The 25,514-nt window shown below is 49.9% G+C and overlaps 2 protein-coding genes across 6 annotated transcripts in view; one reads left to right on the top strand and one right to left on the bottom strand.

The window, feature by feature from the left end:
• The window catches only part of Efa6 (Exchange factor for Arf 6), a 61,134-nt gene that overhangs the window by 21,966 nt on the left and 13,654 nt on the right, over nucleotides 1-25,514 (bottom strand). For 3 of the 5 annotated variants that reach the window (XM_078197151.1, XM_078197149.1, XM_078197153.1), the window contains exon 2: nucleotides 1,845-1,911. In XM_078197151.1, the coding sequence (XP_078053277.1) occupies nucleotides 1,845-1,911 (67 nt within the window). Of the gene's footprint in view, nucleotides 1-1,844; nucleotides 1,912-8,236; nucleotides 8,781-8,838; nucleotides 8,872-25,514 lie in introns of those variants that run through there. The other 2 variants (XM_078197152.1, XM_078197150.1) reach the window with 2 other exon arrangements.
• Nucleotides 16,680-20,320, top strand: LOC144467560 (putative tubulin polyglutamylase TTLL9). The gene is made up of 4 exons (XM_078176418.1): nucleotides 16,680-16,871; nucleotides 17,897-18,359; nucleotides 18,915-19,205; nucleotides 19,872-20,320. The coding sequence occupies exons 1-4, from the start codon at nucleotides 16,680-16,682 to the stop codon at nucleotides 20,318-20,320; spliced, it is 1,395 nt and encodes a 464-aa protein (XP_078032544.1).

Genomic DNA, 25,514 nt, shown 5'->3' with positions numbered 1-25,514 from the left:
ATTTCTGCGCGGCTAAAAGTGAAAGGTAATGGTAATTTCTTGCGCCGAAAAAATTGCGGCGAGCGATAGCGAATCGCTGCGCGTCCAATGAATTCTAACCAATTGTCCTTCGACTTCGAAACAAAAATCGACAATTTTGGAAAAGGAGACACTATTATTCGACCTTTGACTCTTTACTCGAAAAACTTCCACTCGATTTTATAATTGTTAACAATCGGAAACTACCAAAATGAGCAGCTCGAATAACCGTATCTTCTCTTCCCCAATTGTTCATTTTTGTTCAGAAACTGAAGGACAATTGGGGAGGATTTACTCTAACTAGTTTGATGCATTACGCTGAGAAATCCTGCCGTTGAACGAAGCGATACGTCTTATAATTTAATTTAACCGTCCGATATAAGTTATATCCAGTTTTGTACAAGCGATGGGCAACAACGATAAAATACGCCGGTTCGACGCAAAAGTTTCCGCACAAACAACCCGGGACCGTATTCTGTTAATTGCATGATCCCTCGCTCATAAACACGTGCGTGCGCACTGTTGCGCTAAAGTTCGAAGTATGCATTTCAAATGGTAATGAAGTGTTTTCGCAGTTGCGTTGAAAATGTTCCACTATACCGATGAAACCGGTGCTCTATCCCGATTAACAATTATATTTCCAATGAGCTTATCTTCTGGAAGAAATGCCAGGATATAAAAAGATTCGCTATTTATCGACGTGTTCGCTTTGGACGCGTTCTTCCTGCGCCGCCACTCGTTAATTAATATTCATTGATCATTTACCGTCTATGGAGGAAGTTATTAGGGTGTCCCAGAAAATACTGCACAACCTTCCGTCACTTCATTTCCTGCCGTTTCTTTGTTACAGCCGCGAAACAATATTGCTCGCAGAAGCGATGACAGCGGAGACCATAGATCATGATACAAGGCGGTGCAACAATTGAAATTATTTTCTGTTCCACTTCGGAGTTATTGTTAGCACGTAGAAGTTCTGATATTGTGTGCAGCATTATCTGGGCCGCCGTAATATTTCTACGTCGACCTGCGATAAACTTTTTCCTTTGCGGCGGACAATTGACTTCCACCGGTTAGCTTGAAATCGATAGCGATCTTTTTTGTTTTAATTAAACGTTGATGAACGCGTTTAAAGTTGCAGGCTAAAACCGATAAATCTTTCACGATAATCGATTGAAATGTAGAAGGAACGGTGCTCGTAAAAATTTCATGGACCTTTAGTAAGACCGTATTTATCGCTTGTAAATTATTACTCGACCCTGATTTTTGCTGCGCTTATTTTTAATACGATTCTACATTGCTAAGTTAAGCGACTACCGGTGAGGTTAACAGATCGAATTAATGGATAGATAAATCTGATACAGGAAAATCGAGCTTGTTAAAGAAGTCTTCGACAGACTCCATATTTTTTCAATTACGCAACGATAAAATGTAGCTGAGATCATTTTCGTTCTCTGAGGAACATCTGCACCCACATGGCAGAATCATTTTTAGTCGCGAATAAATATGTTAGGTAACGAAAGGGTCTATCCAAGATGATAGCGAGCGATCGATTGGACGTCGAGTTAGGCGAATCACGCCCAGTGTAAGGCAATATTATCGTACAAGAGTGCCATTCAAGGAATCTCGAAGCAGGATGATCAAACAGAGTCGCGAAATCGTTCGATACGCGATACCACGGATAAAAAGACGTCGCTCCTCTTGCGATCCGAGCAAGAGCCGAGTGACAGAGAGTGACAGAGTGGCAGAGTGACAGAGAAAGAGAGAAAGAGATAGAGAGAGAGAGAGAGAGAGAGACGAGTGCCGCTAAAGCAGGTCGGTCTTCTTACCTTCTTTAGTACTGAATCGGTTGGCATCGACTTCGTTCACCCTGAGTATGACGTCACCGGCCTCGACCTGCAAAACCAACAGACACCGTTTCTATGAAAACGCATTCTGCAGAAGGATCAATTGGTCGGAGATGGCGAATTGCCGCGGAGAGACCGTTTGTTCTCCGGCCCGGGGGACTCGGCCGCGTAATAACACTTGCACGCGTACGCAAATCATTCGGCCCTTTAAACTATCGCAATTGTTCTACAGATTGTTTGCCGAACGTTTCCAACCGATTCGACCCGGGATCGTTAACACTACTCGCAGTTCGATGATTTACGCGGAAGAATTCGCCGGGCCCGTTTCGTCGTTTGTTCAGCACTCGTGCGAGCCTGAATTGCTTGCGCGAAAGATGCTGGCGCGACAATTCACCCCTTTTACTATCGAAGTTGGCAAATTGTATTTTAAAGATATATTCCATTACTTCGTTTTGCAATTTAAAGAAATCTGTTGCGAGAAATAATAAAAATATAGCACAATATTGCAAATATTGTAACTGTTTTGGTGACACCGCGTTACCGATTCGCTTTCGAAACAATACTAATTTTATTCAGGATCGATGCTATCGATCCGCTTTAAAAATTCACGCAGATAAAGCATCGCAGCTGTTCGCGGTTTAAGTTTATCGTCCACAGGATATTACTATTTCATTAAACGTTGAAACCGTCCGCGATAATAGCCGTCTAATTGTTATTCAACGGCCATCGGCCGTGTTCGTTCGGTGATCGCGAAAAGAGTCGCGTTCGGGACCGAAAGGAGCCGGGAAGCCGAAGAGTCATCTGCGACCGGTTGATGTGCAGTTGCAACTCGCTGTCAATGAGTCGTAAACATGCGCGCGGTAATCGCTCCTCGTCTTCATTTGAATGCATAAATATTGCAATGGCAGAGGTCTCGCGTAAACTGAAACCGTGTTATTAATAAAACCATCGCGAGCACGTTGTTTTTCCGTTGCAGCGTCACAGAGAGACCAGGAGAGAAACGTCTAATAAATAGTTGCGCGTTCTCTTATTTTTTGCATGTTACTTTATCCCGATTTGCATATTCAAATCGACGAATTCGTTGTTTCGCCGGTTCATTCAACAGTCGATTGATGCGACGACCGTATTAACAATGCAACCCCGTGATCCCCGCGTGGCCACCTGACCTATGTCGATAAGGGAATTTGTTCTCTTCGTATACCACGAGCGTTCGACACATTTTGTAAATGAAACAAAACGAGTGCAACGCAACAAGAGACTAAAATAAAGTGGTACAGAACGAGAATAAGATGAACTCGAATGAAACGCAGCCGCTTATAGAACGAATTTCAAGACGTGCTATTACGAAACTATTAAACAATTATTATCCATTAATAGCTCTCCGCTTGTATATTCAAATCGAGGAACATGCTTCTCCGACGCGTTCACCACTCGAATGACGCAACGACGGTGCATCAGCGACACAATAAATGACTCGTAAACTGCGGATCTTTATGCAGCGCAGAAGTTTCCGGCATAAATCGCAAGAAACGAGTATCTCATTTCTAATTTCACAGCCTGCTCCGTCACCGATGCTGTCACTGTTTTGCGCCCCCTTCACGGATCTCTGCCATAAACGCCTCCCCTGACCGAAAGAAACGTCTCGGAGCCGTCTAAAAAGGAGAAGAAAATTCGTTCCCCTTTTCGACGGGCGGCGACCGTCTCGCGCGAAAAAACGGGGAGCGACAGCCGACGATCCCCCGAGCGACGAATTATCATGAAGAAACAAAAGGCTGCTCCTTCCACCTTTCACCAATAACAACAATGGTTTCGGAATTCACGAACGGAACAACGGAGAAATACGACGGTAATGATCGTCGCTCGAAGTACGACTTTCTATTCCCGGTTTAATGGTTACTCGATATCATCAACGTTTTGCGGGGCAGTTCCCCGTCGCCCCCCCCCTCCCCCTTTCCTCGCCCTGCCTCCTCCCCGCGATCGAAGGAGGAAATAAGGAAGCCTGTGAACGTATTTCAATCGCCGCGCCGCGCCGAGCCGAGCCGAACCGAGCCAGTGAAATATGACTCGTCTCCCCGCGTAAGTTCCAGACCGTTGCTTGGCACAGCTCGAACGCGCCACGCGGCGGCAACTTCCACCGGAAAACCGTTTCCCCGTATTTCTTTTCGATCGCCTGTTCCCGGCGATTTTCCAGCCTCCGCTCTCCTCCGAGGAAATGGGACTCCGCAGGAAAACGAAATTGTTTACGAGCCGAGTTATCTGTCGCGGGGATGAATAAAGCCGGAGAACCGGTCGGATCACCGTGGAGCCTCGGTTGTCGAATACGATTGTTTTTTAGGGAAGACGGTTGGTAGACAGGGTAGCCGATTCAAATCGATAGGATTTAGGTCGACATCCACAAGTCAGAACCGAGAAATAATGATTATGTACTTAGAGATCGGCTCTGAAGGCAGTTGGGAGATTTGATCGGTTCTCTGTGACAGCTTAAAGTCGCAACTGTTTCGAATCCCTGTTTGGAACGTCCCAAGAACCGGTGCTCCCGGATCAGTATCGACTCGCGGCAAGTCAACTTGTCGCAATAAGCCGTTCAATTGGAGCCGGCCTGAAATCTTGATGTCATTGTTAGCGGGCCCTGTTCGCCGCAGAAATATCGACGCTCGTTGAAAGGGTATTCTCTGGTTGGAGGAGCGTCGCCCAATTACTCCCGAGGCCATAGACGCTCGGCCCTGTCTCCGATTCTCGGCTCTCTCTCTCTCTCTCTCTCGACGGACCCGCTCCGAAATTTCGGTCCCCAGGATATCCAGGAGTGACCCGCTTGGGCGAGATCTATCGCAGAACGCATCGGAGCGCGGCGAGAGAGAGAGAGAGAGAGAGAGAGAGAGAGAGAGAGAGAGAGAGAGAGACTGGGAACTGCACCCTCGAAATTGATTTACGAGCAAAGGCTTGTCAGCCGACGCCGACCTTCTTGCCGAGACCATCGGCGAATCGATGCGCGAGATCGCGGCCCTCGGGTTCTCCGGCCAGGCTCGGCGGCTATCGATCAACTTCGTACGTCGTAAATTCCTGTACAAAATCTATTTAAATCGCTGCCGGGAATTTAAATATCGAGCAAGCTCGTGTTTACCCGACGCTAAGCGCGACGCCTCGGCGCACGGTCATCGCGTGCCAGCTCTCTCTCCTGCCATCGCGAAATGCAACATAGTGTGGCGCTCTCGAGTGCTTCCATTAGGCTGTTTAACCCTTGCGCTGTCTGCGGGATGCGTTTGATTTATTTTTGGAGACTGTCTGTTCTATTTGCTGTTCCAACATCTTGCAGCTAGAATCGCGCAGCACACGCTGTCCCTGCGATCTCAATCTTCGCGCGATTGTGGGAAAATGACTTCGAGAATTTATATCTCGCATTGTCTAATATATTCCGGGCAGTATTCCACGGAAAATAGAAGATTGGTAACGAGGAACGAAATCTTTTCGCAGCCGGGCTCCGTTCTCGAGGTAATTCGGTTACAAAGTTTGCTTAACGCGGTCTATTGGATAGAGTTCGGTGTCCGATATCATTTTCCGCTAATTCGACTTCCTTTATTCTCGAGCGAGTTATTCCGAAAGCTAAAGCTTCGAAAGACAGATTACATTTTGTCCTTAAAAATCGCATTTTCCACCGAGTTTATATTCAGCGAGCAATTTCTGTGGAAAGTTTTACGAAATCCTACCTAAATCTGTTTCGCAAAGATCTCATGGAAAATTATTCCCGGTCGTTTTTAATAGCATCGCGATAAAGTCATTCAGTCGTTACTCGTCCATCTGCAGTAAATCTTTGCAACACTGGTTTTCCATTGTGCTTAAGTACGAAATCCAATTAATTCGCAAGAATTGCGATAACATTTGCAATTTCTGCCCGCGAACAGTTATGCCGGCGAACGCCTAACATTGCTCGGAAAATATGCATGCACGCTCTGCATTACGCCAGCCAGAAACCCGCTTAGAACACACACACACAGGCACACACAAACGTATGACCGCCTGGCACCGTTAAATGTACTATGAACGCGGAGATACGACGAACGTCACCGAGCAATTGCAATTAAATTACCAAGGGAATTAGCCGGTGCCGCGGATAATGTACTCGTGAACGGACCCTCGTGTTCTATGGACAAACTGTCCTGCCCTCCCGAGATGTATATTTCAAAGATTTACATTTTCCGCTTGGCAGATGACAATGTTCCGTGCCGGGGCATAATCTAACTCCGGCGACTGCGCGCCTGGACGTGATATGCAGCCTGGATAATTCAGCTTTTTTCATAGCTCTACTGTTCCTGTCGCGATTCTGATCGCAAATTCCGACGGAATTTGCATTGAAATACAGACTCTATTCGAATATCAAGCCAGAAGGAAAAAGGTGTTCTCCTACTTGATTAATTTCTCCATAACGGCTGGCTAACGATGCATCTAAAAGGTTGCGAACGAGTGAGGAAAACTTTAGTTAAATAATATTAATAATTGACGATTCGGAATGCGTAAACAACACTGGAATATCTTCATGGGCGTGGCTCGACGTCCAAGGGGGCGTGGTATGGCGCCATGGTGGGGACAGCGTCGCAGCAACATCCGCGACACAGACTATAATCGGATCAGAGTTGTCATGGAAACACGGCGAGTACTTCGACGGACTCGTGTACTTTGAAAATGCATGTTGGAAGATCATTCGAGGAAAACCCTAATGTAACGAAGAGCGTTCGGATTTTCTTTTAAAATTGAGGAACAAGACATCAGCCGTTCTAATCGTCTTAGTTGCCAAAGCGGTCCCGGGAAGATCGCATTATTGCACTATTGTTCGAAGAAAGCTCGCGTTATCGGCTTAATTCATCACGGCCTCGTTTGGCGCCGCTTCAACGTTCGTTCTGCGAAATTTAACGAAAATATCGTCGGACGAGGGGCGCCGTAGAAAGTTTTGCCTACGTATTTACGTCGTGAAAGTCGGGGCTCGAATCAAGCCGCGAGTTACGAAATAATTTCGTGAGAGAAGTTTGGCCGGTCATGTAGAGAGCGACGACGAAATCCAGTTCGCAGCCGCGACGCGGTTACCGCGCGTTTCAATGGCGCAATTATACGCGCCGGATTTCCCAACTTTTTCCGAATACGTTCATTCACTGGTTTGATCGTGTTCGCGGCGATTAACAGCGAGACACGCGCCGTTCGTAATCGCGTTCCGTCGAAGCAGCGCGAACTAACAAGGCGTGTTCCTGGCAAACGATTTCTCAGGCGAAGTTACGAATTTATTTTCATCCGTAAAACTATAGACGAAAATATTGTCCTTTGTTTCTAGCTGGCGAGCATTGTTCCAATTTTACCAGAAATCTAAAGATATTGTTCGGTTTGGCTGTCCTCCACCTGCGGAGTTTGCGCCGGAAGAATTCCGCGAGGTCCATTGTCACCGGATAGGTGTCGAAACCTTGTCGGATAGCAAATCTCTTTAGGGATGTAGTTGAAAAGTTTACAGGAGACGCCTCGATGGAACAACCTTCCTCTCGACGGATAAAATGACTCAAAGAAAGTAGCCCGGAAAATTAGCGAGCTTTATACGCGAAAGCACTCGGCCGTGGTAAGTGATACCCTCTAATGAAGTCAGCGTGGGCGGACCAACAGTGACAGAGTGGCGGAATTTGCGAAGACGGAAAGGGGAACGTCCTAGAGAACTCCAGCGCCGAGGAAGTTCAACAAACTGTCTGCCAGGCCATTAACAAATCTCCAGCCCGGGGGAACATTTATCAGTGTCGCGATATACGGTTGCAAATAACTGCTACAATTGTTTGCAACCCCCGAATCGGTTTACCCTCTTCAACAATTCAATTAAAACGGACGGCTCCATAGATCTTCGAATAATCGATCAAGCGAAGACGCGTGTTAATTGGAAAGCAAGACGTGCACCGGATGAGAAAGCTGAAAGATGACTTCTCGGACCGTTCGCAACGGGAGTTTGGTTGGCATGGGAACTCGAGGGAGAGAGAGAGAGAGAGAGAGAGAGAGAGAGAGAGAGACGGCTTTATCGCAGATCTTTATGGAAATTCGGAACTTCTCGAAGCAATTCAAGCAATAGTTACCTAGAAGTTTGTATCCTGAATGTCCTGTGAACGCGCGCACTCGAATAAACGCGTAAAACTCGGAATCCTCGAGCAATCGAACAAAGATCAGCACCGGCACCGAGTCTCCACGAGTCGGCGACGGTTTCTCACCTGGTAAGACAGAGCTCCTATCTCGTTAGGGGGTGACGGGATAGCGCGAAGAACCTTTGACCGTTTCGTGAAAGGGACCGGTGATCCGACGCGCGACGATTGTCCCGGCTAATGAGCAAAGTTTTAGTATCGGACACACGGGGTTTTCACCTGGTAGAGGGGTGTATAGTGGACGCGATCGAATCGGTCGGTGTGTCTGGACAAGTATCGATCAAGGGGCCGGCAGCAGCAACACCCGAGGCCGTAGGCGAAACTGGGCATTTGCGAAAGGCACGTCTCCCTCGGTATGCGACGCAGCCGGGACCAGGAACATCAACCACGTAGCGAAATACGCGAGACCGTACTGATCGGGAATCTCGGTCACGGATTAGAATTCGGGCGACGTCTCGCTGGCAGCCAGCGCCGTATTTTTGTCTGTCGTGTCCGTGTCGTGTCGTGTCGTGACATTGACTTTCCCTGGGCCGATGTCCAACTGGCTGTACGCTCACGTGTAACGCACCCTGGGACAAATGGGCGACTCGAGGAATCGCGTGTTAACTGTTGTTGACGTTCCCCCACGATACGCGCCGCGCCGCGCCGCAGAATTTATCGCGGTGGCACACGGTCTTCTTCCTTGTGCCCCCGTTTATTTTCGGCCGCTAAGGTTGCCGCCGCACGGCTGACCATCGTCGCTGTCCCAGAAAGCCGATGCGCTTCCGGACCTTGGGCGCCGAGACCAAACAGAAACAACAGAAAAAGTAATCGTGACGTACCCATTCGGTGGTGCCCATTCTACTCCGCGCCGTGGCACTCTGCCATTATCCGCGTCCCTGCCGATATAGAAAAGTGAAATGCTGTCTGCGAATTCGTTTGTTGCTCAATCGGGCGCCGTTAGATCAATGGATAGCTTTCGCGCATCCATCAGAGCTCTCTGGCCTGTCGGTAAACTAGATTTTATGCATTCGCGGAGAAATTGGACTAGCGAAGCCTGAACCAATAGGAAGATTATACATATATATATATTTAAGGGTGTCAATCTTCTATATTATTTCGAATAGATTTTGCATGAGAAACCATAGAATATTATCATTTCTACTAGAGAAACATTTTATAGAATCTATACGGACTACTCGAGTTTCATTTCCCAAGCGTACCCGTCGTTGTAATTGCACGGAAGTCGTAGAACCTCCAATCAGTGTAGGTCCCTGAGCGTGAAAACCGAGGTGAGTCTTTTTAAACGCGCAATTAAAAAAATACGTTTGTTGACCGAAGGTTTCCAAAGTTAAGAATTTTCAGGACTGCGGAAAGAAGTTGCTGTTTGGCTTCCTCCACACAATGGGGATGGTTTAGGCGAACCGGGTGGCGACCGAGGAAGAAACGCTAAGAAGAGAGAGAGAGAGAGAGAGAATAGCGAGCCAGAGATTCGGAAACTATGAAATAGGCCAGCGAATATCCCGAATTTGAACTAGTTTCCTGACCCGTCGACGAAAGTTCGCGGCAAAAGTATAGACAATTAGAAAACTATTAATCTTCGGGGGAGTTTCCTTTCTAGAGGATGCCGTTTGAGCGACGTGAACGAGAAAGGAAGTCGGGTCACAATGGCGGACAAGCGAGCTAAATTGCGTTAATAATTCATAAATTGGAGGGTGAAGTGAAAGAAATGGAAGCGTGACATTATTATTCGTTTATCCGTCGGTGCCGATCGGGCCCGGGCGCCATTCAAGAAACAATGGACGCGTTGAAATTTCATTAAGCGCGAGTGTATCGATAATTTCGTTACAATGAACTGTAATTGGCTCTCGTAACCACGTTCTCGGCGGGGGGAGGGAGGGGGGGGGGGGGCCATTGTCATGCGACCGTTGCGAATTGTTACTGAAAGGAAGAGCATTTTCGTACGTAACAACGTAATCGTAAACCGTCGACTGTTTTGCGTAATAAGAGCCGTTAGGTTAACCACCATTGACGAACCATTTCCGACCATTGAATAACTCAGTCTCTGGCACCGACTGTTCAAGGTCAGTGATCATTCGACTCCCCCTCGGTGTGCCGTAACGCCGACGCTCGCGCAATTCGCGACCAGCCTCGAGAACAATCCGACCAACGTTCTCGTGTCATTTCGATCGTTGAATTAACGAAGTTTCGCGCGCGGCCAGGGCAATCGAGGAGCTCCTTTAATCGCGAAGTCGAAGTGAAATCGACTCGATCGTAAAGAACATTGTTCAAAGTCCGCGTTGCACGACCCAGATTCAATTACAGCTTCAAACTTCCAGAGAGGATTGAAGCACGACGATTTGTAGGTTCGCGATTTTTTGTACCGCTCAGAACCGATCCGTCGTCGACTCGAAACGATCGCAGTCAAAGTTAGATTACGCTTCGAGCAGGTATTTTAGGAGACGCAACAAGAACGACGCAACCGGCGTTCGAAAGGCGGCTGCGGGATCGATCGTTCCAAAGGTGGGCAAGAAGGTCCGCGCACGTATGAAATCTTGTTCTCGCGAGGAAACTCGAAACGACAAAGAAGTTCGACGGAAGGGACACGGACGAAGGAGTGCGATCAAAGCGAACGTTCGGTCCGCGAGCATTTTTCGCGAATTACTTGCGCGGCGGCGAGACCAAAGTGGAACGAGGATCCGTTGCAAAGTTCCGAGGGGCTCGGCTGATTTCGGCTGGATTTTGAATAAGGTCCTCTCAGGTATTCGTCGGAATGAATCAGCGTCGCCGAGACGGCATAAACGACGACGACGACGACGACGACACCGGTTCCTCCCGGTGCGCGATCCCGGCAGGGCCGTTCGCATTCGACGGGCTGCATTTGCACGCGAAATTAAGGGTGTTAGGGCTCCGAGGTCCGCTTTCATGCTCGCGGGGCGAACCGGAGCGGAGATCGAATTTACATTATTTCTTGCCACCGTCTAGCCCCGACGGATTTCCATATTTCTTGTCGACGCGACGCGCCGATATCGATCCCATCCCGGGAACCGTATCCGAGCCGAGGCGGAGTGCTCTGCTCGCCGAGACGACCGGAGACGCTTTGAACGTCGGGGAACGGAACGGAACGGAACGGGCGAAGAAGCTTCTTGGCTCCGCAAAAATGGATCCCGTCGCGAATCGTAATAAGGGGCGCGGTGGAGGGCCAAGGTAAACACTCCGTTATTATTCCCCGGCTGCTTTCTTCCTTTCGAGCACCGGTCTTCTCTCCCCCGTCGTTGTCTTCTTTGAGCCACCCGCTTCTTTGCCCTCCGAAGATAAAGACCGATGTTTTCGTTTACGGGAGCGCGACCGAGAACGGCCACTAAATGGAACTTTTAAACGCGATTTGGTCACTTTCCGTGCAGCCAAGGATTCTACGAGGCTTCCCGATGAAAGCAACTTCCCATCTCGATTCTTTTTCTTATCTCGTTTTCTCCCCTTTGAGCGTCGCGACGCTGCTCTCTCTCTCTCTTTCTCTCTCTCTCTCCCACGGAAGCGGCTACCGAACGGACTTTTATCTCCTCTCTGTGCTGCTCCGATGGATTAAAGTTAATCGGCAGCCCCGACTCATTAGATTCCAGATTCTCGAAGGCTAATGGAGCGCGGAGGCTCGGTTTCGGTTAAGGATTTCTCCGAATCGGTCAGATAAATCCGCTTATTTAGGGGAGGCCGTTAATTAGAACTTTCGTTCACGCGGCGGAGCGTTCTCGTTGCCGGGGATTCTTCGCTGCGACGAGCTCGGCAAAGCCTGGAGGAGCTGAAGCTTCTCGCCGCTGTTTTCTATCATTAGTAGAGCGACGTGAATTGGTAACTTCGTTTCAAAATGTCATGCTCGCGAGTAATTAGTCCAATTTAAACATAAGCCGCTCGCGGCTCGTCCGCGATTTCGCGCTGGCTTGCGAAGCGACGCGACAGCAATCTCCGCTGCAGGTAGTTGTAATAAGTTCGAGTCTCTGCTAGATTTTCTTGCTGTTAAGCTGCGCGTGTACGCAACTTGGCAGTGAAATTAACCAGGTACCAACGCACTTAATTGCCGTACGATCCAACTAAAAAGCAGAACAAATTTTGGAGATGCTGTCCTGATACTGGAAAATCAATGGTTCCAATCGAGACAGAGATTTGTTAATTATATAAAAGCTTCCATCACCGATCAAATATTGATCAACGGATGAGAGATATGAAAAGTGTCAAATATCCGTTTCGGTTTTTTTCCGGTGTAATCCGACGTCGGTCGGAGGCGGGGACGGGAGTAGAAATGATTCCCGCCGGTGCGGCGTGACGCGGCGCAGCGTAACAACGAGCTCGAACGAACGCAACAGTTATTTCACGAAGGGAAACAGTGTAAGGCTCGCGGAAGCGGAGCTAAATGGGGGGATGAAGCATCCTCCGGATCCGAGGGTGCACCGACACGCGCGCCTGCACGCGTGGTTACACGGGTATCATGGTGTTCGGTCGGTGACCAGCGCGTGACGAGAATGACACGTCGACCTGTTCGCTGGTTGGTGGCGACTGGCGAGTGGCGAGTGGCGAGTGGCGAGTGGCGAGGCACCGAGCAACTCGCGTGCGCCGTGCGCGGGACCCTCTCGCATGAACAACTGTGTTCCTTGCCAACACGTGACTGCAATCGGCATCAATTATCGCGTGCGGCTGCGGCACTCGTTGACCCGAAACGCGTGTTACCATCGATTTTTCCCTGGCACCCGGCTTGTTTCACCTCTAAATTGGATTTTGGGCGTGTCCCGTCGGCTAAACAGCCGTCTCCCCGAAAGCCGTTCAGCCGGGCCGGAAGCTCGCGCGCCGGTTTGTCTAAACGCGAGAAGATACCGATGCTCGAGATTTATTTGGAACGTCGGAGCTCACCGCTCGTCGAGAGCGGCGCATTTTAACAGCTGACTTGCGAGACGATTGCTGTTGCGTTACCAGGAGGCAGAACAAACCGCTTCGATTTCCTTCCAACTAGCGGCACACACACGGTTGAATACAAGCACTCTTTACAATGAAGCGCTTCAACGCTCATCCCGAAACAGATTTTCAAACGTTGGACGAAACAGACGCCCGAATCAATTATTAAAACAGAGATATCTTTCTCGGACGTGTAATGAATTATTTGCGTTGCCAAGGGCCAGTCATACTAAATCACATCGTAAAGTAACTAGTTCCGCGCTGTTAATTTGCTATCGCGAGCAACGCGCGAGAGACACATAAAACATCGCATTATGCGCAACAGCTCTGCGTCCATAAAAAATCCTTATCAGCACCGGACGACCTACCGCAACGAAATTTATCATTTGGTGAAGAGTTTGCGTCACTAATAGAGCCGTGAACGTGCGCGGCGCAAAGCTATAGACAGCCTAAACGTCTCTAGAACGAGCCGATCGAACGCGTCGAGCGCGAGACAGAGTAAATTGTTGCATTAAAAAGGAATAACGTGGATCGTTGGTCTGGGACTCTCTGCGCTTGTTCCAAGACTATCGGAACGAGAACGAACGCGGCAGACAGAAATGGCGTCTAGCCGAGTACGCGGATGAAACGGGAGTTGAAAGATTCGGAAAAACCGCGGGTCTAAAAACCGAACGTAACGCTAATTGTTCCAGGGCATTCCCTCGGCAGCTCGTAACGCGCTAATAAACTCAGCGAGCCCATAAACAGAGGCTCGAGCCTTTCTTGGATGCGCGAGCGCGTTCGGTATTCGAAGGAAACGGAGCAAAAGTGGTCTAAAAGAGACGGAGAATGGGAGAGGGCGCGCTTCCACGGAGAACACCGATGCCACTTTGCTGCTATTATGATACCCTACGTTAATCGCCGCGGCCGGGCTGTGGAAGCTCTCTTTATGGCCTCGTTGGTTTTATTGCCGCGAAGCGGGCCGCCGGCGCGACGTATCGTTACCCTAGCGTTACACGAGCGACACGAATCGGCCATCGAGGTCACCAATTAAACAGCTATTCAGCATAACGGACCCCCCGTTCAATTCTTTTCGAAATCGCGATGACACGGTCGGACAACACGTGGGGCTGGGCAGAAGCGGCGCGTCCCCGGGCGTCGCGTGCTCGCCACTGACTCTCGGTGAGAACTGAGAAACCGTGACTGTGACAGAGTCAATCGTCACGCCACGGCATACAGAGTGTACAGAATACAGACCACGTGGGTGGAAAATAATAGCTATTTATATCGGCGTTATCGCCCACCGTTTGCTTCCGGTCGAGACTCTTGCCGTTCCTCCTCCTCCTCTCGTTCTCCCTCTCTCCCTCTCTCTCTTTCTCTGCGGCTCTTCTGTTTCGCTTTCCTTCTCGTTCGTGCCGTACCGTGCGCCTAACCAGAGATAAGGGAACGTCCGATTCCGTCGGGGATGCATGACCACGATCATTGATACGTTGTGTCAATGTCACGCCGTGATAACTGTGCATTTGACCGTGCCACCGCCAGCCGCTTTGAACGTCACCACCTACGCCCTACGCGATCCGTGAATCGGAACGCGACACGTTCCGCGAATCGCGCTCTCGCCGCCGCTCTTATCTGGAGCAACTAAACGAAATCACTGGGTCGCCTGCCGATGCACCAACACGCGCTGCTTTACTTTTCCGAACAGCAATTGTCAACGGCGCGGACGGAATTAGTAAACTGATGGGGTCGTCTCCGCCAAGACGGTCTCGCTGCACTCGGCGTCGGAATTTCGTAGCGTATTCTTACGAGTGCGTATCCCACCCTTGGGGGATCGGGTCTGCGCAGGATTTAGGGAGCGAACTGGTATTCTTCCGGTTTATTTATCTCGGCGGACCTCGATGCGTTGAATGAATTCTTGTTTTTATTCGCAGCTGCTCCGCAAGGCAGTTTCGTTGCGAGAAAGAACTCTACGTTCGGTTGCAAAAATGTAGACGGAAAATTCCGTCTGCGTTTCCACACGAACGGCACAAGTTTGTTCACTTGTGCAATTTTCCGACACGTTGGCTGTTTAATCGTCATCGATAAGCTTTTTTAATAACATGTAATTTTTGCTTTCAGAAAGTTTAACCGTTAGATCGCAGATATTTGTAGGAAAGAAAAATATTGTAAACGTTCGTGTTAGCCTAAACTCAAACGGAAAAACGTGACGGTACGATCATATAACGCGTCTTATTAGTTCGATTTTTACAAAACTAGTTCCTTTTGTTGCAAATCTGTCGAAACTAAAAGTCGAATTAAAGCTGCACGGAAACTGTAACTTTGAAATCTGCGCGAAAAAGTGTAGCAAGGGCGAGCGTGGCGCTCGCAGAAGAATTACAGAGCGGGAGCAAACAGAATGGCGTGAACGGGATCGGAAAATTTCATGGCACGTTGCCGCCCTCGCTTTCGCGCCCCTTTCATCCCTTAAAACCGTTCGCACAACAGAATCGAATTACCCGATGAAAAGAACGTTCGAAGCAGTAAACAGTCCGTTCGGCATTGTTCGCCGACAAGTGCGTCGCGGCGTGGGCGTAATCACAGTCGCGAAATTAATACGAGAATTGGTCGGGTCACCCATGGGAACCCGCTCGCACGCTCCCCCTTTCGCTCGGCGCAACACAGAAAAGAAGCTTACACCGTATCGCGCCGTTTTATCCGCACTTCACCCTCTGCTACCAGCTCGATATTGCCGGTAATATTCTAGGGGGAGGTGCGGCGGATGAAAACTGGGCTGAAATTTTGCTACTTCCGACCGTTCCCGTGTATGCCTAACGGTAACATACATGGTTCCAGGCAAATAATATCGTGCACGTGCTCGGAATGGGGACGTGTATCGAGGATGTATACTCGCTGCAAACCGAGCATCCTTCTCTGCTTTCCTGCTGGCGGCGTTTCCAGGATAGATTTATCAATTAAAGCGCTCTCTTCGGCGAGATTTCGTTTGTCCGTCGGCGACCAAGAAACCGACGGGAAAATTCGAACTGCTGAATGAATTTTGTCGGAATATTCTATCTTTCAAGCTGCTTAGCCTATTCCGGATGCTCGTGTACGAGTGTGACCACGGGAATTTACATTTTATAAGGCGAACAAGATGAATAAAAAACAAATGAATGTCTGATGACTCGAGCTTACGTAATGGATCCTGTTGGAAGATTGTTACGGTCCGGAAGAAGATAACTGCGATAGGAAATTGCGAGACCATTCCTTGTGTCCGAAGCTGGAACTACCAATAAATAATATTTGATGCTGCAATCGCCTCGTCAAAATCCGGAGGGGGCGCACCGAATTGTGTGTTCCCGCACCGGGTGACAATTTCAATAAAGAAGAGGAACGAAATTGGCAGGCGACGCGCGAGCCGAGTTTCTTTACGTAACCGGATATTCTAATAATTTCCATGGGAGCGTGCGGGGGGGCCAGGCGTGCCTCCAATCGAGGCATTACATAAAGCATTTTTCTTTCCGCGGAATATGCCGGGTGAATTCGTTCGGCCAACTGAAGAACGCCAAACCAAAGCTGCAATTTCAGCCAGTCAGACGTAATCCGGGACGCGTAAATCCAATTACGGCGGCGGAAGAACGAAATCCGCAGGAATTGAAGCTGCTCGGACACGAGCAGCGTTGCGCAACGGATATTTATTTGTCGCGATAAACAACGCGTTCTTCTTCGATTGTTTCGAGGGACCGGCGAGACGCGTGCGGGCCGACGAAACCGCACGGGTAAAAATATGTCGAAGCAGGCACCGTCTGTCCGGGAAACCGCGGATACCGCGACGGGGAAGCCTAGCCCGTCGGCTAACCGAAAACTGCGGAATTCGACCGCGAAAAAGAAGCAGACCGAGGAGGAGAAGATCGTGAAGTTTCGCTGCGACTTTCCGTCGACGCAGGTTAAGGTGATGCTGGCGAGAGGTTGGATCCAGGTAATGGAATGTCCCTTATTCATGAGCCGCGACCTTAACTAGGAGAGATCCGTGGCCGGAGGGTGGGAAATCGGACCTCCGAGATCCCCCTTTAGGCTACCACGGTCGAGCAGAACCGTGTTAAAAGCCGCCGCCCGGTTATCCTCCCCGGTATGGAAGAACGTGGGCCACGATTATGCGAAAATCCACATTGTCTGCCGGCGAACAACGCCAGCCTTGATCCTAGATCGTGAATAGAGTGCCGCCCCCCGGGGGCTCTGGGGAAACACGTTTAATTTCGCTGATGGTAATTCCGCCTTTTTTCGGCGCCTCGGCTTTACCTGAACGTGTCTCCCCCTTCTCTCGGACACTTATTAGATTTATTCGTGGCGCCCCGTTCGGGTCAACACTCGATCTAAAGGCCGGCTCAGACCTCGGCCAGTAATTTAGCAGAGTGGCGAGTAGCTACCATTAAACTGTTCAGTACATAGAGAAGCACTCTGATTGATACAATCGAGCCATCGAAACGTATCTGCTTGACTAAATTGCTTTACCCCCCTTGAGAATAAACTGTGTCGCGTTTCGGAATAATTGTTCCGTTATGCTTGAAACAACGTTAAAAATGTGCTGGTTTCGGAGATGGAATAGCTTCGAGTGGAAAGGGTTGATAACCTACCGGCGCGATGCTGGACACAATAGATGACGAGATTACTCTCTTAACTCGAGCATGTAGCTTCCTGAATTCTCTTCTGTGCTCGAGATGAAAGATAAACGGGAGCCGGTAGCCTCGACGAGCAAATTTTCATCAAATTTTGGCTATTCCCCGCGCGAATGTTCGATGGCATCGCCGGCGCCCGAGATATCGATCCCGTTCCCGTGCCTCTTTAATACCTCATAAATATGCCGAAGCAGTATCTAGCAATTCAGCCAGCCCCGCCCCCCTAACAAATTGCCCGATATTCGGCCGAACTATATCCCGGCAGAGCAACTATTCCTAATCTAATCAACAATCGATAATAGCATTCGTTGCAAACCGCGTTCTCAAGATCACCGATCCGAACGATCTCGGCTGGCATCTGTGGTGGTGCGAGACCAACGACGCCCGCCAGGCACTGGACGCGAAGCTGATGCCCCATCAGAAGATCCCCCACTTTCGGAACCATTACGAGCTGACACGCAAGAACTATCTCTATCGGAACCTGAGACGCTACAAGAAGCTGTTGCTGAAGTCGAAGAAGATCGCGGAAGCGGAACTGTGCGACGCAATGCCGTTGACTTTCGAGCTGCCCAACGATTATCTGCTGTTCACCGAGGAGTATCATCAGCAACCGGGGGCTACGTGGATCGTGAAGCCGGCCGGGAGATCGCAGGGTAAAGGAATCTTCCTCTTCAGAAAGCTGAAGGACCTGGCCGAGTGGAGGGCGAAGGAGTTTAATTGCCAGCAGCTAGAGACCCCGATGGAGACCTTCATCGTGCAGAAATACGTGGAGAATCCTTATCTCCTGGCAGGTTCGTGGCCCCGATCGCCTAAACGTGGCCGGAACCTCGAAACGGAGGTGGTTGGTTCAAGTAATTCATCGCAAACACGCTAAAATCTTCAGAGAACCGCTAATGCAGAGAGCTGGAAGTACCGGGAGATCCGTAAGCCCTGGAATTTTCAGTTGATTGAGACGATCTGGAAGTCCTTCTCGCGATCGAAGCGGCCGATTCGCGTTTCGAGGGAAATCCTTGGTCGAACGATCGCCGATCGCGCTCGAGGTTTAGACCACGTATCGGCGATTTGGAAAAGACCGGCGGCGCGGCTGCGGACCGCTTATCGCCTCGAAGAATGCCGGTAACGCGGCGACGGATGCTTCAATGGCCTCGAAAGCGGGGGCTGAAGCTGAAATCCGCGGGCTTTTGTGGGCGCGCGATGCCGAAAGAAGAGAAAGGCGGCTGAATGTCGAACGATTCAAAGGCAGTTTCTTCGGAGGTCTTCCCGAGGCTTGCCGGTGCTCCGCGACGCGTTATCGGCCGTTTCTCCGTGCGCAAACGTGCCGAAAGTTTCTGTGTGAACCTTTGCAGGGAGGAAGTTCGACCTCCGTATTTACGGACTGGTGACCTCGTTCCACCCTCTGAGGGCCTGGCTGGCCAGAGAGGGGTTCGCCCGGCTGTCCACGGAGCTGTTCGATCTGGACAACATCGACGACAACAGGGTGCATCTGACCAACATGGCGATACAGCTGAAAAGCAACGGGGCCGAGGCGAGGAAGGAGACGAAGCAAGGGTGCAAGTGGGCGTTGGTTAAGGTCAGGGAGTATCTGACCGCCAGGCACGGGGTCGAAGCCGTCGAGACTCTCTTCCAAAGGATCGCGGGTCAGTCTTCCGGTTAAGATGCTCGCGGAAAGTTAGCTAGTTCGAAGGAAGTTGCGCGACAGAGAAGCTTTCCCTTCTCGTTCTTCTTGCTCGAACTCGCTTTGGTTGAATCGTGCGACGCCTATGTTCGCGCGAGCTAGGAAAGTGGAAAAATATCGCGGACGGGTAATAAACTCGGCTGCTCCAATTCTCGTCCACGCCGCCAATAAATCACACTTCCTATTCCGTGTTTATCGCACCATTAAATATGTTACGCGTGTCCGCTGTCGCGCTCAACCTTGAAGTCACGTTCCTCCTACACGTCGTTCCCCGTAGTCTGCTCCCAGAGATCCGTTCGAAATGGAATTTCTTAACCGTAATCCATCCTCGGAAGACCACTTCTAACCCTTGCACACGACGGCGTAGGAGCTCCGTCAACCACTCGGTGGCAGCACGACAACCTCATATTTTATTTCCACAATCTCTTCTCCCGCATCTAGGGGATAAAGCTTGAAATCATTTCTCTAAAAGTTGCGGGCAACCTACCGCGTTTAATTGCGCGATAACCGGTCGCCGGGCGATGAGATTCGTCAGCAGGATAAATCGTTGATTTGCCGGCTACACGCTCGTAGAATGTCGAGAATCGCGCGGGCACCCGCAATGATGTTGATAAAGGCGACGTTTCAGGTGTGATAATGGCCAGTTTGCTGGCCGTGCAGCCGGTGATCATGCCGGGCAGGAACTCGTTCGAGCTGTACGGCTACGACGTCTTGCTCGACGAGGACTTGAAGCCGTGGCTGCTCGAAATAAACGCGTCCCCGGCGTTGACCGGCACGGACACGGAGGATTATCGACTGAAGTTCGATCTCATCGACGACACCTTGAACGTGCTCGACCTCGAGGGTCGTTTCTCGGGCCTGGAGACCAGGATAGGCGGCTTCGATCTCCTATGGAACGACGGCCCGGTCTTCACCACTTGCCCTAATCCCACGATCTGCGGCGAGCCGCCGAACGACGTACGAAAGCTCAACATTTTCCTCGGCGCGGCGAACAAGCGCGTCGAACAGTTACGTCAGCTGCGCGACTGTTTGAACGGAAGACGCAATAAAGCGCACAGTGGCTGCGGAGGCTGGTAACTGAAACGAACGAGGTGCGTTTAAACCGTTCTTTGCGCCGTGTCGTGATAATAGATCGTGCAGCCCCGATGAGCCGCCTTCCTGCGGTGTTCAATCGGGAACGATTCGCTCTTCGCCTGCGCCGCGACCAGCAAACGGTCAAACATCGCTCAAAGAATAGATTCTTCGAGTGGTAAATAGATTATAAATAGCATCGTCTTGTTACGTGATACAGAATTTGGCAAATCAACTGTTTTTCGAGCGGTAGTTATAAATGGATATCGCGTGTATTGTAAAACAACGTGTAGGTTCGGCGTTAAACGCAGCGTGCCCCCCGTGTAAAATATTAAAATGATCGAGCAAACGAAAGTAATGGGCCTCCCGATTATTTTGCTACGTACTATTTTTAGATGAAGTACCGGCTTGTAAACGCCGCATGTATATGCCGCTGATAGCGAACATGTTGCGTGCAATTCGAGTGATTAGTCATAGGGAAAAGTCTAGCTGGCTAGATATCTCGAACAAGAGCGTTAGGCTTGATAAATATGATACATTGACGCTACGCAACAAATTTTAGCATGAAGTTTAGTAATATGCAATTATGATATTCTGTAGATCCCCTCGGATATCGTGCGGGCATCGTGTTAAAAGTGGAGAAGGGTCGTTTCGACCGCATACGCGATCAGCCCGTCAGTGAAAAAGTTAAATGAAACAATCGTTTCGAATGGAATTGGCCGCGATCGATGGGGCACGCCTTGTTTTCGCACACCGTCGAGATTAGGTCGATATTATATGGTATTTGCAAAATGGCGTTGAGTGCTCCGTACGGTCTCCAATCCCGCGGCGCGCTCTTACAGAGGAAATGGAAAGTCACGGCGGCTTCGGACCTGGAATATCACGGCAGTTTCTCCCGTGTGTCTCTCTCGGCCCTCGCAAATCTATCGGCGCGCAATGTGTCTACGCCGAGCAATCGGAATCTCGTTTTTCTTGTCCGATTTAATTTGATTGCGGCAACGTGGCAACGCAGCGGCCGTGCCACCAACTGGCTGAAACTAACGAGCACGAATTCGCTCGTCGCTGCACCGCGCTGCACCGCGTTGCACCGCGCCGTGCGCCGCCTGCGCATAAGCGTGTATGCATATTCATAGCGGGTCCACCACCGGTAAGCACACAGTCGCGTGCACGGAGCACGGTGCAATCCTACGGCTGCGATTCGTTCCACTTCCGTGAACCCAATTTTTCCGATCCGTAGCACGAATTTCGCGGAAATCGCAGGCGCTCGGCTGCGTCTCTCTCTATCTCTCTTTCTCTCTATCTCTCCCTTGCTCCCTCCATCGAACGGTGGATCGTTCAAGTTCATTGTCTAGGATCGTCTCCGGCCTCGCCGATCTAAGACCTCGATGCTCTAACGCTCAATTGCCCGTCTGATTTATTAATGCTTGGAATACTTCGCCGCCGACACGATGCACGCCGTTTGATCGAGCTAGATTGACGCGAGTGCTCCTCCCTCGGCCACAGATTGGACCGGGCACACTTCCGGTGGATCGTGTTTTCGTCGGCGCTATTGATTAAAATCGCCGGAGCGCGAACTTAATCATTTCTAATAATACTACGAGGAGTTAACACGTACCGTTGCAACAAGCAATTAATTAATAGATTAATTGGTAGACGTTGGTGGAATATTTGCTGGCGAAGCTGTTGCGGTAATAGACGCGGGACTTTTGCGATCACGAGCTAGACGACCAAAGAGTTCGGAAACTGAATCGAACAAATGCATAACCGATGCACCTTCGACCATAGAAATATAATTTGATCAGGCACCGGCTAACTTTCTGCACGCAAGTCGTCGCGGGCCAAGGCCCGATGGCGTTCACCATGAATATTTCACAGGTTTTTCCGAGCGACGTCAAAGTTGCGGGGCGCAACGAGACCGGCTCGTAATATTTTATTAAATCCGCCAATTTCTGTATGAATTCTGAATTCCCTCGGTCGATCGGCCGATCCGATTCTCCCCGTACGACGGCGTTCTTCTCTCGGTATAGTCTCTCTCCCGATGAATACGTGCTCCACGCTCGTAAATTCCGCGCGCTTCCGCCCCGGTATGTGTTCCGACCACTTACCGCACGCTTTTATTTTCCGTTATTACGTGGATAAAGAAATCCCGAAGTAACAGGCGTTCCTCCGGGCAGGCCGGGGAAAATTTGTCGTTTCGGGCTCTCTCGCCGAGGCGAACTTAAATTCTGCGAAACCGTGTCGCGAGGCGCGAAAGAATAGAGAAGGAGAGCCGGCGCACTCTCGCTTTTACGCGGGCTTCTCTCTCCTCTCCTCTCCTCTCATCGCCGTCCTCGGCGTCGTTTTCTCGTCTCTTTTGCCCCCGCGGGGGGAAGCGCGGGTGGTACCCGAGAGAGAAAGGAAGAGAGAGAGAGAGAGAGAAGGAGGGAGGGAGGGAGGGGGCTAAATTTAGCGAAAGAGCCGTATAACTTGGTAAGCGACCTCGTATTATCCTGATTCTTCCAGGCAAGAGCGAGTAAACTCGTTAAAATGTTACTTCACGATTGTCATTTCCTCTCCACCCCCGACCGGCCCCCGTCGCGCCCGGCCACTCCGTTCCCGTAACTCTTCTTTTTTACGCGAGCCCGCTTGCCGCGCGACGGTCTTTGCCGACCGTTTGCCGAGTCGTTATGATCTCGCATAAAAATTGCAGCGGGAACATCGGGCGCCGACGATAAATTGCTCGAAATAATGGAATGCACGGTAACCGGCATGTTTATGCGTTCACGGGCGGCTGACGTTGCATCAACGAGTTTCTGATGTCCCTTTGACTCTGATTCCCAGCTGAACGATCGCTTTACGACGATATTTTGAGGAGCCGAGAAAATATGTATGTAGCGGTCTCCGAAGCGATTATAACGCGGCCGCTATTAACCTTTTCGCAAACGAGGATATCGTTCTCTTCGCTTGTTTCGAGCATTTCTCTGCTCTTATAAGGTTCGATTATGCCCATCCATTTCTCGTTTCACCACCGTTCCATCAGCGGTTCCGTTTTCCATGATTATTCGCGTCCCATGCCGTTTCCACCGATGTTTTTCATTTCCCAGCGAAAATACCAGCGCCCCGAGAGTTTTGCTTACCGATGAAAAATTGTTCCCATTCGACGGGAAAATACCTTTCCCGGCGGCCGCGGCGCGTATAAAAATGGCCACCGCCCGCCGGGCAGATGGACCGTGAGCCGCATCGAAACGTGTTCATCTACGTTTCCGATAACGTATAATGCCACCTATATATACACGTGTACACCGCGGGACCGCACCTACGGCTGCCGGGAATCTTGTGACACGAGCACAGGAATCCTATGAATCCCGGTATTTCGATCGCCGTGATCTTGTTACCCGGAGATTCGGTCCGTCGGAAACGGAAGCAAACGCCGAGATTGAAAAATGGATATATTTAACTTTCATCCGGCCGACAACGCTTCGAGGATAAATTGGCCGTCCGCGGCCTCTTTAATAAAAATACACCGCGCAGCCATTAACCCCTTGGACTGTAAGAACGAGTCGGACTCGTTCGATAAATATGGCTTGCCGATCGTTTCTATTAAATCGAAACGAAATTTGAATCACCTGTCACCGTAATCGGGAAATTAAAATAAACGAGGATAATACGGAGACTAGAATCATCTAATGAAACGCCGATCATATGTAAATCGAAAGAGAAGAAATACAATAGGCAAAGGTGATGGCTGATATGATCAGAATCGGTGTAAAAATATTTCGAAATTCGCTCACAATTTTGTACTTTCTGTAGAATCGATTTATTTAGAATATTTAATATCTTCTGAATAATCTGAGAGAGTGCGAATCAAGTAGAAACCCGTTTCGCTTGGCAGTAGTTCCATGTTCGCGATAATGCAAGTGCATTCGAGAGCGAGAGAGGGAGAGAGAGAGAGAGCGTTTCTTTGTTGCAGGGAAATGCGTTGCATATTTAAGATCGCAATTTCGCGCTCGAAATGCAGAGAATCGAGGAAGGGAAGATGGCGGGCACGTTAGGAGAGAAGAGGCGAATAATTCTGTATAGTCGATCGACGCATTGCGCAAAAATAATGAATGATTGAACGGTAATTGGAGCGCCGAAAGAAGAACGGCAACGTGCACACGTATATCCCGCGATAGGCGACATCGATAATTCGATTGCCAATTAAAGCTCAATTATTGCCCTTTGCGCGTAGCAACGGCCGCTTAATCACATAATGAAACGTATGGATTATTGAACGATTGCCAATTACAGTAATTTTACCTGGGCACAAACACCGTATTAGAGTGCGACGGCGTACTAATAGCTCGTAACACTCGCGAGACGTCTACGAAGAGCTTCGATTTAGCGTTCGGCATCGGATATTGTTAGCTTTCACGGCACGATAAATAATCTGCGTCGGAGTAACCGCGATTCAATCCGAATCCGTGTAATTTACGTTCAAGTGCGGCTAATTCCGTGCCCGAAGTGCACACCAGATACACAGACAGTTTTATATTTAACCATCGGGATCGCGGGGCTGATCGACCGACCACTGGCCTTACCTCGGGGTGATCACGCCGCATCTTTCAACGTCGTTCCTTAAAATTACAGGCCGCCCGTTCGCCCGTTCGCCCGTTCGCCCCGTGCCATCCACCACCGCGAGCTGTCTCGGCTCTCTTCGCAGCCCCGATGCGAAATTTCGACCGTCCCTCGCCGCTCCCGCGGCCCACGGCAGACTTTCGGTTTCAGGCTTAAAAACTTTTAACGAGTTCGCAACGTCGAATTTTTTTCGCGTCCGGCCTGGCGAACAGGGAGATTCTTGTATGTCCAACTTCGCGATGATGATACCCGGCCGAGCTTATGATTATCAATTTACGATCCGCAACTTCCATCGCGGAGGCACTCGGTCCCGAACTTTCAAGCGCTCCGCGGACGTTCCAATTTTCTGCTCGCGATTTATTAATTGCCGGCCATCAACGCGAGAACTTTCGGTTTTTCATTTCTGCCTTCCAATTTCCAATCTCGAACGGCCGTCGAGAGAACTCGATCCTCGACGGACCGCTTCGAAAAACGTGTAATAGCTTTCAATTTTTCTATCGGATGCCGTTCGATCGACGATCGCGGCACGCGGCATCTGCATATAGATTATGATATCGTCCGGTTTCTCGGCCGCGTCCGTCTAACCGAAAGCAATTGTGTTGTG

Source organism: Augochlora pura, chromosome 3, assembly GCF_028453695.1.
Source record: "Augochlora pura isolate Apur16 chromosome 3, APUR_v2.2.1, whole genome shotgun sequence".
NCBI lineage: Eukaryota > Metazoa > Arthropoda > Insecta > Hymenoptera > Halictidae > Augochlora > Augochlora pura.
This window is presented reverse-complemented; position numbering and strand designations above follow the sequence as displayed.

Excerpts from the sequence above, each read along its gene's own strand:
- LOC144467560 (XM_078176418.1), top strand. The coding sequence starts at position 16,680 with ATGTCGAAGCAGGCACCGTCTGTCCGGGAAACCGCGGATACCGCGACG. Across the intron at positions 16,872-17,896 it reads TGGCGAGAGGTTGGATCCAG|ATCACCGATCCGAACGATCT; the intron begins GTAATGGAATGT and ends CGCGTTCTCAAG. Across the intron at positions 19,206-19,871 it reads TCTCTTCCAAAGGATCGCGG|GTGTGATAATGGCCAGTTTG; the intron begins GTCAGTCTTCCG and ends GCGACGTTTCAG.